General features: G+C 45.0%; 1 protein-coding gene across 1 annotated transcript in view; it reads right to left on the bottom strand.

The window, feature by feature from the left end:
• Nucleotides 1–2606: 2606 nt before the first annotated feature.
• Nucleotides 2607–14900, bottom strand: part of LOC137445787 (mucin-5AC-like) — a 58754-nt gene continuing 46460 nt past the window's right edge. Inside the window, exons 35-49 of the mRNA XM_068147780.1 lie at nt 14184–14367; nt 13620–13818; nt 12305–12483; nt 12034–12103; nt 11632–11732; nt 11261–11292; nt 9456–9633; nt 8786–8890; nt 8594–8628; nt 7802–7924; nt 7569–7667; nt 6827–6955; nt 6148–6205; nt 5435–5540; nt 2607–3653 (exon numbers count right to left, since the gene is read on the bottom strand). Coding sequence (XP_068003881.1) covers nt 3434–3653; nt 5435–5540; nt 6148–6205; nt 6827–6955; nt 7569–7667; nt 7802–7924; nt 8594–8628; nt 8786–8890; nt 9456–9633; nt 11261–11292; nt 11632–11732; nt 12034–12103; nt 12305–12483; nt 13620–13818; nt 14184–14367 — 1818 coding nt within the window. The 3' untranslated portion in view covers nt 2607–3433. The remainder of the gene's footprint in view (nt 3654–5434; nt 5541–6147; nt 6206–6826; nt 6956–7568; nt 7668–7801; nt 7925–8593; nt 8629–8785; nt 8891–9455; nt 9634–11260; nt 11293–11631; nt 11733–12033; nt 12104–12304; nt 12484–13619; nt 13819–14183; nt 14368–14900) is intronic.

Raw genomic sequence — 14900 nt, 5'->3', positions numbered from 1 at the left:
CTCCAGACTAAACAACCCCAATTCCCTGAGCTGCTCCTCACCAGCCCTGTTCTGCAGACCCTTCATTAGCGTTGTTGCCCTTCTCTAAATCTGCTCCAGCAGCTCAGTGTCTTTCTTATAGTCAGGGTCCCATAACTGAATCCAGTACTCAAGGTGGCTTGAAAGTAAAGCAATTGTTATTATGTGGCTCACTTCCAAGTGCCTTGAAATGAACCATTTCCAGAGGAAACCTTTTCACACAGGCTTGTAAACTGTGAGCCTAGAGCCCTCTGGTGTCAGCTTTGGTGTGATGTACATGAATGACCTACACGAGCATAGCTCCGTGGGACCTGCACAGAGGAGATTGATTTCCCAGCTTGCCAGGGAAGAGAGAACTTGTCACTTGTCAGAGCAGCCATAAACTCAGGGAAAGAGTCCCAGCATGCTGGCACCTCTGGAGATCATTTAGTCTAACAGAGCTGGTGAATGGTCTAGAGCACAAGGCTTGTGAGGAGCAGCTGAGGGACCTAGGGTTGTTCAGCCTGGAGAAAAGGGGGCTGAAGGGAGACCTCACTCTCTCCAACTCCCTGAATGGAGGTTGTAAGGAGGTGGGGTTTGGTCTCTTCTCCCAAGTATCTAGTGAGAGGAGAAGAGGAAATGGCCTCAAGGTGCACTGGGAGAGGTTTACATTGGGCAGTAGGTAAAGTTTATTTACTGAAAGAGTGGGAACAGGCTGCCCAGGGAGGTGCTGGAGTCACCATTCCTGGAGGTGCTGAAAAAAACATGGCACTCTGAGCCCTGGTAGAGTGTCCATGGTGATGTTGGGTTGACAGTTGGACATAATGATCTTGGAGGTCTTTTCCAACCTTAATGATTTAGGGAACTAACTGTGGTCTGGTTTGTGCCCATTGCCCCTAGTCCTGTCACTGGGCACCACTGAAAAGAGTCTGGCCCTATCCTCTTTCCCCCCCACCCCTGCTCTTCCCCAGGCTTAGCAGTCTCAGACTTTCCTCCTCGGAGAGATACTCCAGCAATTGAAGGACTGCTTTAGGACTGCCCTGGGAAGCCTTATGAGTTAGGTGGAGAGGAGGGAGCAGAGCAGTACGCCACTTGCAGCCTCACTGGGAAGCAGAAGAGTCTAAGCACTGGAAGAAAATGGGGTGAAGTAATTTGTAAACAAGAAGCTGGGAGGAGGTAGGGATTTGAGCCAGCAGGAGGTGTGATGTTACCAGTGATGCCCAGTGAGAGCAGGGGAGGATATGAGTTGTTATCACTGCGTGTAAGAAACTTTCAGAGCTATTAAGTGTGTACAAAGATCTACACCTGGGTCAGGGCAATCCCAAGCATAAATCCAGGGTGGGCAGGGAGTGGCTGGAGAGCAGCCTTGAGGAGAAGGCCTTGGGGGTGTCAGTTGGTGACAAACTCCCCAGGAGCCAGCAACGGTCACTGGCAACCCAGAGCCAGCTGAGTGCTGAGCTGCAGCCAGAGCAGGGAGAGCAGCAGCACAGGGAGGGGATTCTGCCCCTCTGCTCTGCTGTGCTCAGCCCCCACCTGCAGCACTGCCTCCAGCTCTGGGGCTCCCAGCAAAAGGAAATGGAGCTGTTGGAGAGGGTCTTGAGCACCTCCCCTATGGGGACAGGCTGGGAGAGTTGGGGCTGTTCAGCCTGGGGAAAAGAAGGCTCTGGAGAGACCTAAGAGCACCCTTCCAGAACCTGAAGGAGGCCTCCAAGAAATCCAGGAAGGGACTTTTTACAAGGACTTGTTGTGATAGCATGGAGGGGAATGGATTGAAATTTGAGGAGGGCAGATTGAGACCGGAGATTAGGAAGAAATTCTTGACCCTAGAATGGGTTGTCCAGGGAGGAGGTTTGGGCATCATCCCTGGAGGTGTTTAAACCCAGGCTGGATGAGGTTCTGGCCAGGCTGATCTAGTGTGGGGTGTCCCTGCCCATGGCAGGGGGGTTGGAACTAGATGATCCTTGTGGTCCCTTCCAACCCTTACTGATACTATGGTACTATGACAGTGAGGGTGGGGAGACACTGGAACAGATTGTCCAGGGAGGCTGTGGATGTTCCCTCCCTGGAGGTGTTCAAGGCCAGGTTGGATGAGGCCTTGAGCAACCTGGGCTGGTGAGAAGTGTCCCTGCCCATGGCAGGGGGGTTGGAACTGGATGATCTTGAAGGTCCCTTCCAACCCAACCCATTCTATGGATCTATGAACTATGAATCTGCTTGCTTGCTGGAAGCTCACTACTTGATGGCTTTTGAGTACTTGAAGGATTGGGACATGTTGGGGTGCTTGCTGCCATGGTTTAGTTGATTAGGTGGGTTGGATTAGTTGATAGGTTGGACGCGATGATCTTGAAGGTCTCTTCCAACCTGGTCTGGTCTATTCTATTCTATTCTATTCTATTCTATTCTATTCTATTCTTTCAATATTTGATTCTGAGTGCCTTTTACTCAAAACAGTATCAAAGCTCTACAGGGCTTAGGTACCACAGTCCAGATTGCCTATTGACCTGAAGCTGTTGAGAAATGACTGTGGTAGGAGGGGAAGCCACAACTTCTAACAAGGCCAGCAGCTCTGCGTGGGAGGGATGCAGTGAAAAGTCAAAGGAGACATGCTGTAAAATGCTTCAGATTTATTAATCATCATTAGGTGGTGGTTGGTTGGTGTTTGGTTTTGTCTTTTTTATAAGGAACAGAAAAAAAATGAAACAATATTCCAAAACAAACTAGGAGGAGAAAATAACCACACCCAGCTACCATGACTAAGGCTAAGAAAGGGGATGACATTCATTCTGAAAGAATAAATAGCAAGGGTTCAACTTTTCAAAGCTTCCTAGGAAAGAATTTACATATATTATTACTATTATTATTATTATTATTATTATTATTATTATTATTATTAAGTTTTGTTTACAAAAATCCTTCATGTGCCCCATTGGCAAAAAAAAATAATAATAATATATATATATACTTCTTCTGTAAACAGTTAAGCACAAACACAAAAATATCCATAGTTTCATACAGTTGCTATGGTGTCGGTGGTGTGTAAACAAAGAGCAGTGCACAGCAGCTTCTCATGATCAGATTTATTCCATTTTTGTGTTCCTGTGAGGCAGGGAAATAAGCTGAAAATAGTTGCAGGTGTAGAAAGTGTACAGGTTGAGGAGGTATGGCTTCCTGCAGGCTAAGATTTCCTTATTGCAAAGAGAAGAAGAAGCAGAGAGGTACAGCAGATTGATAATGAGAACTTGAAATAGTGCATTGAGTTTGTATGCAGAAGGTAGCATCATCTGGTCACCAAAAATCTGAGCTGCTTTTGACACTTCCTTTTTTTTTTTTCTTTTTTCCTTTTTCAAAGTTTGGTTGGTTTTTGGTTATTTGTTTTGGTTTTAATTCAAAGTTTTATGTTCAGCCCTTCCTTGGCGACTTCTCGCTAGCGCTGCTTTCAGCCTTTCACTTGCTGCTGAGAGATCTGCTTCGTTTGCTGTTGGGTGGTGTCTTGGGGAATGCACTCAGCAGTCACACAGCTGCATTTCTCCACGTAGGTGTAGGAGTAATCCAGGAAAGTTCCATCACTGCATGTCAGAGTCACCTTTCTTTGCCTGGTCTTGATTTCCTGACAACATGAGCACTTGTGGTCCATGGTGTTCGCCTCGAGGGAATACCTGGTTGCAAACGCAACAAAAGAGAGGGGTTCAGTAATGACATCAGAAAGAGCACTGCCCCCCAGCCACATTGCTAAATACAACCAGAAGTGACGTGCTTGCACATATGGCTAGTGCTCAAGATTGGAATGGAATGGAATGGAATGGAATGGAATGGAATGGAATGGAATGGAATGGAATGGAATAGAATAGAATAGAATAGAATAGAATAGAATAGAATAGAATAGAATAGAATAGAATAGAATAGAATAGAATAGAATAGAATAGAATAGACCAGGTTGGAAGAGACCTTCAAGATCATCAAGTCCAACCCATCATCCAACACCATCTAATCAACTAAACCATGGCACCAAGCACCCCATCCAGTCTCTTCCTAAACACCTCCAGGGATGGTGACATCACTCTCTCTGTGTTGAATTTCTTCCTAACCTCCAGCCTAAACTTACCCTGGCACAGCTTGAGACCATGTCCGCTTGTTCTGGGGCTGGGTGCCTGGGAGAAGAGACCAACCCCCACCTGGCTACAACCTCCCTTCAGGTAGTTGTAGAGAGCAATGAGGTCTCCCCTGAGCCTCCTCTTCTCCAGGTTAAGCAACCCCAGCTCCCTCAGCCTCTCCTCACAGGGCTGTGCTCCAGACCCCTCCCCAGCTTTGTTGCCTTTCTCTGGACACCTTCCAGCATCTCAACCTCCTTCCTAAACTGTGGGGCCCAGAACTGGACACAGGACTCAAGGTGTGGCCTAACCAGTGCAGTGTACAGGGGCAGAATGACTTTCCTGCTCCTGCTGGCTACACTGTTCCTGATGCAGGCCAGGATGCCATTGGCCCTCCTGGCTGCCTGGGCACATTGCAGGCTCATGTTCAGCCTACCATTGACCAGTACCCCCAGGTCCCTTTCTGCAATTCTTAGACTGTTGTGGTAAATTAGAAGTAAGTTGCTCCACATTGTAAAAATGGATGGGCCTAGCTCTTCATAAAGTCACAGAAAAAGTAAATGAATGAATCCAGATGACGTATTAAGCCAGGTCAAAATGAGATAAGAATGAGAGAGCAAAACCACACCAAACCCTTCACTTTTAGATGGGCAATAATAAAACTTTGGGTCTATTCACCATGACATTGGACAGGCTATTAAAACATTATGGGTCTTGAGATAATTAAGCCAGGGTGGCTGTTAAAGAGTCTGGTTAACACAATGGAAGCAGCTGATGGCTGGGTGGATGTTGGACACGTTACAAATCATTTGCAATTCTCTTTGTGTAGCTACTATAAAGTGTAGAAGACAGGAGAATGTGATTTGGGCACTGCAGTATAAGAGAGACACTGAGGTGCTGAAGTGGTTACAGAGAAGTACAACAAAGCTGGTGAGAGGCTTGGAGAGCAGGACTTAGTAGGAGAGGCTGAGGGAGCTGGGATAGTTCAGCCTGAGGAAGAAAAAGCTGAGAGGAGACCTTATTCCTCTCAGTTGCTACCTGAAAGGAGGTTGTAGTGAGGCCAGTGCTGACCTCTTCTCTGAAGTGACTAACAACTGGACAACAGGTGATGGTCTCAAGCTGTGCCAAGGGAGGTTTAGATTGGATATTAGGAAGAATTTCTTGACTGAAAGAGTGGTCAGGCATTGGGAGAGGGAGGTGGTGGAGCCACCATCCCTGAAGGTATTCCAAGAAGGAGTAGATATTGCGCTTTAGGACATGGTCTAGTGGTCATGGAAGTGTTGGGTTGGACTTGATGATCTTGGAGGTCTCCCCAACCTTTATGGTTCTATGATTGTTATGCCACTTACCGTGCATAAGCATCACAGCTGCCTTCACAGTATGTGATCTCCACAGGGGCAGGAGACACACAGCCGCGGTACCTGATGACATCAGTGCTGTTGCGCTTCATACAACCTGAGGGTGACACAGACAAGGGAAAAGTGGTTAAAATATGTGTGCATACAAATGGCTTTCTGTGTACTATAGAATCTAGTAGAAAGCTGAGATGGATGGAGCTTAAATGGGAAGTCAGGTCACATTAGGTGCATTTCCCTTTTCATTGCTAAGGGCAAATGATGATTTTTGCTGCTTCTGTTCATCAAGAATGAGGAATTGCCTTTTGCTTATGCAATCTCAGCACATGGTACAGAAATAAAGAGCAGCACTGTGGTAACTGTGCAATGGTCATCCCACTCCCAGCACGGCCTTCACTTTCTTCCTTAAAGAGAATGTATCTAAGGAAGTTGTGGTATAGTCATAGTCCTCCCCCTCCCATAAAAGGGCTAACATTTGGACAGCAGAAGGTGGGAAAGTTCACCAGGTCCATGTTTTCCAAGGCCTTGAATTGCCTGCTGGAAATGTTCTGTGTCTTTCTTTTTCCCACCTGCTTCCTTTCCCACCCCATTGTGAGGTGGTGGTCCCAAACTAGGTCTGTTCACCTCTTCTATCTATGCCTCTACTGTGCCACATGGACTAATACACCTAGCAAGGCAACATCACATGCGAAGTTATGATTACTTACTCCTCAGATTTGGTTTGCACACTTGACAGCAGCCATCATCAGACACCTTGATGTCATCCTTGAGTGGAGGAAACAGAAAAAGATACCTCAGGTTTCATAACTGCACATGAAAGCAGAGACTTCCCCTGCTGCTTCAATTTCTCTGGCACCAGAAAGTTTGCTGTATTGACATGGAATCTGATTTTATGCAGGGCTAAATATCAAGGGCACATAACTACTTCAGAGGAGCCCCCTGAGATGTGTGGGGATGGTTCTAATCTACCCTGAGCTGTATTGAGTTGAGTTGTGAACTGATGCAGCTTATTCTCCTTCACCTTTTTTTTCTCAATAAATGGATTCTAAAAAATGAATGTATAATCATAAATAATTTAGGGATAAAAATCCAGATGTTTTTTCTTCTTCCTAGGTCCTCTGACGGGGGTAGGAATCCAAAACATTTTGCTGTACCCTTTTCTCTAGTGCCCAGTCCTCAGTGAGGATTGAGATGTCACCCATTTGCATTCTGATTTGCTTTTCTGAAATGAAAATTGATGTGGGCCAGATTCAGAGAGGATAAAAGGAGAGCTCCATCCTATGTGATGCTTCTGTTAGGTGGTTGTCCTTGGATGTCACAATCCTTCTAGCACTGGTGTTAGCCACTGCAGCGTTTTCAGAGGAGACCTGGTTCAAGAGTACTTACTGCATCACACTCATCAGGGTTAAAGGGAGGACAGGTCTTCTGTAAGATGACTTTAATGTACTGGTCTTCATATTTTTCACATGTGTAACTTGTGCAGTTGTTATCAGGTGCATTCCAGAATTCTCCAACCTGAAAGCAGTTAAAGGAGCAGCTTGGTTATCCCAAACCATGCATTTGCATTCCAGCTGCCTGTCTGATTGGCATACTGCCCTAAGCCATCTTCATCAACCATGTGAAGAGGCTGCACTTTTATTTGGATGTGGACATGCTTTCTGTGTCAACAGGGTAAGATGTGGACTCCTTTGGAAAGATTAATTTGTGTTTTGATGGTTTTGCCATCAGAATTCATGGTATGTCCATTTGGATACATGGCAGGATTCCTACTGGCTCCGCTGACTCATCCTTTCCTAATGCCCTCAGCTAACCTGAGATCAGCTGTTTGGAGCAGGAAACTGTTTCCTCAGATATAATTCTCCTTCAAGCAAAATGGGTGCTGTATTTTCAGAGCTGAAGGCAAATAAAGGCCCATTGCTTTCACTTAGGTATTTTCCTGGCTTGGTTTCTGAAAGCCACTGTTCTGTATCACAGTTGCTTCTAGAAGTCTTTGTTAGAACTGGAGTTTCATGGCTGAAGGTACTGTTCAAGCTGTGTCAAACAGTCCATTCCCTGCCTGAATAAGGAAAGGAAAGAGTGCAAAGGTGATCAGAGTCCAACAGAAATGAAGTCAAGCAGGGATAATTACCTGGAGCACACGTGTGACGTTGCCTCCCATGGTCAAGATACAGGCTGCTGCCTTGCACGTCCCGCAGCACTGTCCAGGTTCCTTTGTATACTTATAGCCCTGTTGTGAAAGGAACAGAGAAGAAATGGCATTGAGACCAGGACACTGACCTTATAGAGGACATGACCACTGATCTTGTGGTAGACATTTGAGCTGAGTGGGGTAGGAAGAACTGACAGCAAAATAACTCTCACCTCTGGGCAGTCTGTGTTGCAGATAACAGGCGCACACATGATAGTAGGACGGTGAGGGTTGGAGTAAGAGGATTCAGAGCAGACACATTCTTCACAGGGGCCTGATGGAACAACAGCTCCAGGCTAGGGGAAGTCAGAAGACACTTAGTTATTCATCAGTAAAAGCAAGTCACTGTGTGTGTGTACATCACAGGCAATGTGAAGCTGATCTCTGTGTGGGCTACACTATCCTTGAATACAGTTTTGGTTGGTTTATCTAAGCAGGGTTTCTGTTGTTGGTAACATCCATTTCAGAATTAAACTCTGCCTATGCAGAAAGGAGAGCTGGAAATGCTTTTGCTTGTAGGGAAGGTGTTGATCTGCTGACCTTGATTTAAAAATCAGTAATCACAGAATCAGAAAAATCACAGAACATTAGGGGTTGGACCTTGACAGATCATCTAGTCCAACCTTCCTGCCAGGGCAGGATCACTTAGGGTAGGTCACACAGGAACACAACCAGGTGGTATTTGAAAGTCTCCAGAGAAGGAGACTCTACAACCTCTCTGGGCAAGCCTGCTCCAGTGTTTTGTCACCCTAACAATGAAAAGGTTTTTCCTCATGTTCACATGGAACCTCCTATGCTCCAGCTTGTAGCCTTTGCCCCTTGTCCTATCATGTGAAATCTCTGAGGAGAGCCTGTTTTATTTCAGGCCTTGCTGCAAAACATGGTCCATGATAGGAGTCTCCAAAGCACTGCATTGTGAGCTGACTGAAGGTGGGCTTTAATAGCGAGTTACTCGGTGTACTTACCGCGTAGTAGGTTTCGTTGAGCACACAGCCATGTCCTGCAAAAAGAAGGAGAAAAGGTGGTGTCAGAGGTGTAAGCTCTATATGATAAGAGAGCTAGAACTTGCAGCTTTCTCTTTTCAAGTTTTTGTGCACATACACTTAAGAAGATGCATCTGTGAGCAACATCTGATAAAGAAAGGGCACAGTACTTACTGCACTCAAAGGTAGGACAGCATTTCCCAGGTTGCATTATGGTGACCACTTCCTGTCCATCTAAGCACTGTGGGGTGGTCTGAGGGCAGAGGCTAGTGTTGCAATCTGGTTCATGGCAGAGAATACAGAAAACACTGAGCTCAGGATTTTGAAATGAAAATAATCTTAGTTTTCATGAATGTTACAGTTTGAAGGGGGAACTTTAGCCTACTTCCTGACTGCAAAGACTGAAAGTAGAATTATTACCATTGGATACAAAAGGACAAATAATGATAAGGTCAATATAATTCATTGGCTTGCTAATGGGGATGGAGAGCAGAGGCATAAACAGTTCTTGCTCTCTTTTCATCTTGCACTTGCTTCTTGCTTCTGCTTGCAACTTTTCAACCTCTCTCCCATGGCCTTGCCAGGGGATCTCTGTTTTGACTACTGTGTGAGGTAACAGGAAGGAAGAAGGGAGTTGGGGAGGAGGTGAAAATAGAATAGAATATATAGTCTATATATAGTCTATATAAAATATTTTCCTTTCTAAATCTGCTCTTTTCTGGCATTTAATAATGCTCTTCAAGAAGGCCCTACGAAGTGGGACAAAAGGGATATGAAATCAATGCAAATTTCCATGAATGAGTGTAGACCATTCCCCATGAGAAAGAACTGAGGCAGTACTCACAACACTCGGTCCTGGTGCAGCATGGATCTTCGGGTACCTGTACCTGAACAGGCATGTAGCCTGGTTCATCACAAAACACGTGCTCTGTTGGGTAACATTTGTGTTTCCTGCAGTGGACTTTAAGGGTGTATTTGTCACAGACACACTCCTGGCAATCTTCTGTCCATTTTTCTCCTGGCTGTATTAAAAAAGAAAGAAGAGGAATTAAAAATGTTTATATGTAGCTATGGATTTATATTAGTTCAAGCAAAAATCATTCTATGTGTTTCTGGTTTACTTATTCAGACCAGAATAAGTATGTATGTGTCTGATTACATCAACTTTTTCATATTTCTAGTTTTTTTACATTTTATAGGAAACCCTCAAACTGATTGGATGTTAGGAACAGATTCTTTACCATGGGGGTAGTGGAACACTGCAAAAAGTTGCCCAGGGAGGTGGTTGAAGCCCCATCCCCAGAGATATTCAGGGTTAGGCTGGACAGGGCTCCGGGCAACCTGATCTAGCTGAGGATGTCCCTGCTGACTGCAGAGGGGGTTGGACTGGATGACCTTTGGAGGTCTCTTCCAACTTAGACCAGTCTATGATTCTGTGAAGCTAATTAAGGGAAGATGATGGAGGTTACTAAAGGTTCTGAGGGTGTTCAAACAGCTAATACTATTTATTAGGAGTGTTGGCATGAGTGGTATAAGAGATCTAAAGGAGAATTGATTGAGCTTTGTGTGCATTTTTGAATAAGACACCGTGGTATAAAATATTCCATTGCATATTAGCTTCCAAGGAGAAATATCTACAGTTTGTAGCTTGGTGGCACTTGGTGCCAAGGTTTAGTAGTCATGAGGTCTGGGGTGACAGGTTGGACTTGATGATCTTTGAAGTGTCTTCCAAACTTATTGACTCTATGATTCTATGCGGAACTGTGAACGCAGACTGTCATTGTTACCAGCAACAGGTAAACTTTGCTATCCATCTGTCATCCACCCCCAATAATTTTGCAGGACCAAATTTCACAGAATCACAGAATCTTTCAGCTTAGAAAAGATCCCTGGGCTCATCAAGTCAGGCTGTGACAGGGGAGGTTCAGGCTGGAGGTCAGGAGGAAGTTTTACACAGAGAGAGTGATTGCTCATTGGAATGGGCTGCCCAGGGAGGTGGTGGAATCACCATCACTGGAGGTGTTCAAGAGGAGACTTGATGGGGTGCTTGGTTGCATGGGTTAGTTGATTAGGTGGTGTTGGATGTTAGGTTGGACGTGATGATCTTGAAGGTCTCTTCCAATCTGGTCTATTCTATTCTATTCTATTCTATTCTATTCTATTCTATTCTAGTTCAACTATTGACCCTACTCTACAAATTTCACCCCTAAACCATATCCCCAAGCACCTAAATTTGTGGCATTAAAAGCAGCACATATGTTGAAGCTCCACTACTACCACCTATCTCTTGATTTTCCCTCTTATTCCTTTTTTCCTTTCTCTTTTATTTCAGTATGTTGGGTGATGGTTAATGAAAGAACATCCCATTGCTTACTGTTAGGTTTCTCAGGGACGAATGGGGGGGTTTCTGCTCTAGCAATCATTACTTTTAAGATTAAAAAGAAACACCAGAACAGCAAAAACAACAACAACAACAAAAATCCCAACCCAACCCACCACCACCAAAAACCCTCCAACCCCCAAACCTCCAAACAAACAGAACAAAACAAGCCACCCCTCACGCTCTCCAAAACCTCCCTCAACCTAAGCAAAGCTTTGTCTTGCTTTACTTGTCTGTGCTAAATAAGCAATATTCGTTGTGACACTCACCGATCTGGATTCTCCATTTGATCCTCTGCAGACTGGAAAGAAAAAACACACAAATGGAGATTTAAACCACTGAAAACAGAAGTGGATTTGTGCAGTTTCAAATACAAATATTTTGAAGCTAAAACTGGCAAGAAAATGGTTCTGCAGACTAGTTCTTCTGAAATGTGGAATTCTACTGTCTTGGTAGGTCTCATGTAAGGAAGGGAGATGGAGAAAGGGTAATACTGATTATTGTTCAATTAGGAGGCTAAAGAGACTGGTTTGGCCCAAGATCTGGCCATGCAAAAAATGGCAGGAGAACACAAGCTTCCTGCCTATCAATCCTGATCTTTATTTCCCCTATCTAGCTAAAGTAGCTAAAAAATACTTACAGCATTCAGAGACACAGGTGAGGTTGTTTATACTCATGAGTGTCTTTCCTTCAGGACAGAAACATCCTTCAGTTACTCCATAGCCAGGAAGCTCAACAAGGCTAGATTGGGAGGAAAATACGTGTTTGAGTATGATGACTTTGCAGTGGAGCAGGAGAGAGTGGCTTATGTAAAAGGTTGCCTTGTCAGGTAGAAGGAAGACAAAATGATTTGAATTTTCTGAACAGGAAATGCAACAGGAAGTGCATTTTCAAAGAGCTGATTGGTATTTATAGGTATTAAATAAATTAGCCAAATTCTCAAGACATTTCATTATTAAGTAACTCTGATTTCTAAAGAAAGTAGCTGTATAAGAATACAAGCAGTTGTTTTTCAGTGGGTGGTCTCTTTGCCTTTTCATACCTCTGGTCACAGGTAGCAGGATTGAGGGACCCACATGGCCTGTAAACCATGTGTGCTGGACACTTGTATGCTGTAGGGAGAAAGAAGAGCAAAGATTAGAAACTGACAGTAGGTGTATTTTTGCAGCAGAAGTGACTACAAGTTTGTCTTCTTTATCTCCAGCTTCTGAGTAAGAATGTTGCTGTATACAAAATCCTTAACACTCAATTACTGCCTCAGCCACTAATTGCTACCATTTCTCACAGGCCATTTTGAATCCTGCGATACTTACGGCAGACATTGTTGGTTTTCCCTCTCCAGTCAATGCAGACACCTCTAGCAGCACACTCTGTAGCGTATATCTCCAAGCTGGAACACTGCATGGATTCATCAGCTATGCGACATCCATCAAAAACACAGCCTTGGAAAAATGGCTCTGCTGGTATCACGTCGTGGCACGCTGCAAAGATCCTGCAGACAGGGAAGACAACAAATTGCTGTGGTGTTAACCAGTCATTAGAGAACAGCTCTTCCTGTCAGGCTGCACTTCCCAGTTAATGGCACATGACTCCATGTCAGGAAGGAATGTATTGAGAAATAAAACCCTAAGAATGCCCAACAAATTGGAGAAAGAGTAGAGTAGAGTTAGAATAGAGTAGAATAGAATAGAGTAGAGTAGAATAGAATAGAATAGAATAGAATAGAATAGAATAGAATAGAATAGAATAGAAGAATAGACCAGGTTGGAAAAGACTTTTGAGATCATCGAGTCCAACCTATCAGCCAACACCATCTAATCAACCAAACCATGGCACCAAGTGCCCCATCCAGTCTCTTCCTAAACACTTCCAGTGATGGTGACTCCACCACCACCCTGGGCAGCACATTCCAATGACTAACAGCTCTCTCTGTGAAGAACTTTCTCCTCACCTCCAGCCTAAACTTCCCCTGGCACTGCTTGAGACTGTGTCTTCTTGTTCTGGTGCTGGTTGCCTGGGAGAAGAGACCAACCCCCTCCTGGCTACAGCCCTCCCTTCAGGTAGCTGTAGACAACAAGAAGGTCTCCCCTGAGCCTCCTCTTCTCCAGGCTAAACAACCCCAGCTCCCTCAGCCTCTCCTCACAGGGCTTTTGCTTGAGGCCTCTCCCCAGCCTCGTTGCCCTTCTCTGGACATGTTCAAGAGTCTCAATGTCCTTCTTAAATTGAAGAGCCCAGAACTAGACACAGGACTCAAGGTGTGGCCTAACCAGTGGTGAACACAGGGCACAATGACTTCCCTGCTCCTTCTGGCCACACTATTCTTGATGCAGGCCAGGATACCATTGGCCTTCTTGGTCCCCTGGGCACACTGCTGGCTCATGTTCAGCCAGCTGTCAATCAGTACCCCCAGGTCCCTTTCTGTTTGGCTGTTCTCCAGCCACTCTGATCCCAACCTGTAACACTGCCTGGGGTTGCTGTGGCCAAAGTGCAGCACCCCGCACTTGGACTTGTCCTTAAGCTGCCATTTTCAGCTGTTGTTACATGCTAGGGCTATAGTTATTACTCCTCTTGTAAGACACTGAGGCAGTTTTGTCTAGAAAGAGTGAATTAATTCAGTTGTTTGCTTACTCGCTCCAGATAAGCTTGCAGAGAGGAGGTGTTTCACAGTGAGGCTTTGGTGGAGGTGTGGTTATCACTGGTGGTACTGGTACTCCATGACAGGTCTTGTTGTCAGCAACAATCCAGTGATGAGCCATTTGAGGACAGGAAGAAATGATCTTGCCGTTCGGCAAGCGGCATTCGTCTGATTTATCATTTGTGCACGTTCCTGGAAGAGACAAGGTGTGGAAGTCTTGTAAGCCCCTCCAGAGATGCACACTACATTATCGTGCTCATGAAATGTAGAAGGTGCTTTCCTTCAGAGACATCTATGTGAACTTTAATTTAGCTTAGGGAAAAACCAAGCAAACTCCTAACTCCAGCCCCAAGCTCAAGAACCGCCCCCAAACTCAGCACACCCTGAAATATTGAGCTTCTGCTGCTATGGAAGTTGAAGAGCAGAGCTGGGTTTGTTTCCATTCAAGTGCTGTTTACATATTTCTGTCAGTTAGGAGACTGCATAGCCAGAGTGGGTGAGAATGACCACAACAGGACGGGCAAGGAGTCCTGCCTCTGGTGGTGAATCTGCCTTACCACACTGTCCTTCGGTGTTGTTGCCAAATTTGCTGTAGGGGAGTTTTACAGAGAAAATCACACCGCTGAAGGTGATGGTTGCACCAATCTCTTCAATTTCCACAATCATGTTGATGCCAAGCATGGAGAAGGCGATGCCATCCTCTGTGAAGCCTGGTTTGACAACCTTGTTGTTGAAGTACATCTGAATGCAGGATTCAAAAACAAAAACAAAGCCCAAACAACATCAGAATAAGCACTGCTACTGCCTGATTGTTTTCAATAATGTCGCGTATTTTCTACACCTATAACTTGCTTTTCAGTAAGGAGCTGGAGGAGGAATCACATCATGGTTGTATTTGTTGCCTGAAATTCCCTGTGCAGGGGGAAGTCATCCCTAATCACCCAGCTGGGGAGTGCCTTAGAGCCGTCTTCACCATGAGAGAAGAACTGCATTCCTGATTTGCACTTCCTGTGGTTCTTCATTATGTGTTTACATAATAGAATGGCGCCATGAAAGGTGAGTCAGGCACCAGAGTGAGTGTTCTGTCTTCTCTAACAGCTCCCTCTGTGCATTTCCTAGTGTTATCTCTATATACACACATATGCACAGTATATATTCACATCTGATGGCTGTTCCTGATGGTGTGTTCTTAGAAACTAGTGGGAAGGAGGGAGCAGCACAGCTGTGAGATGGCAAAGGGGGACATTGTCCTTGCCCATGGCAGGGGGATTGGA

The sequence above is a fragment of the Melanerpes formicivorus genome, unplaced genomic scaffold (genome assembly GCF_026170545.1).
Source record: "Melanerpes formicivorus ecotype bairdi unplaced genomic scaffold, bMelFor1.0.p_v2 SCAF_16, whole genome shotgun sequence".
NCBI lineage: Eukaryota > Metazoa > Chordata > Aves > Piciformes > Picidae > Melanerpes > Melanerpes formicivorus.
This window is presented reverse-complemented; position numbering and strand designations above follow the sequence as displayed.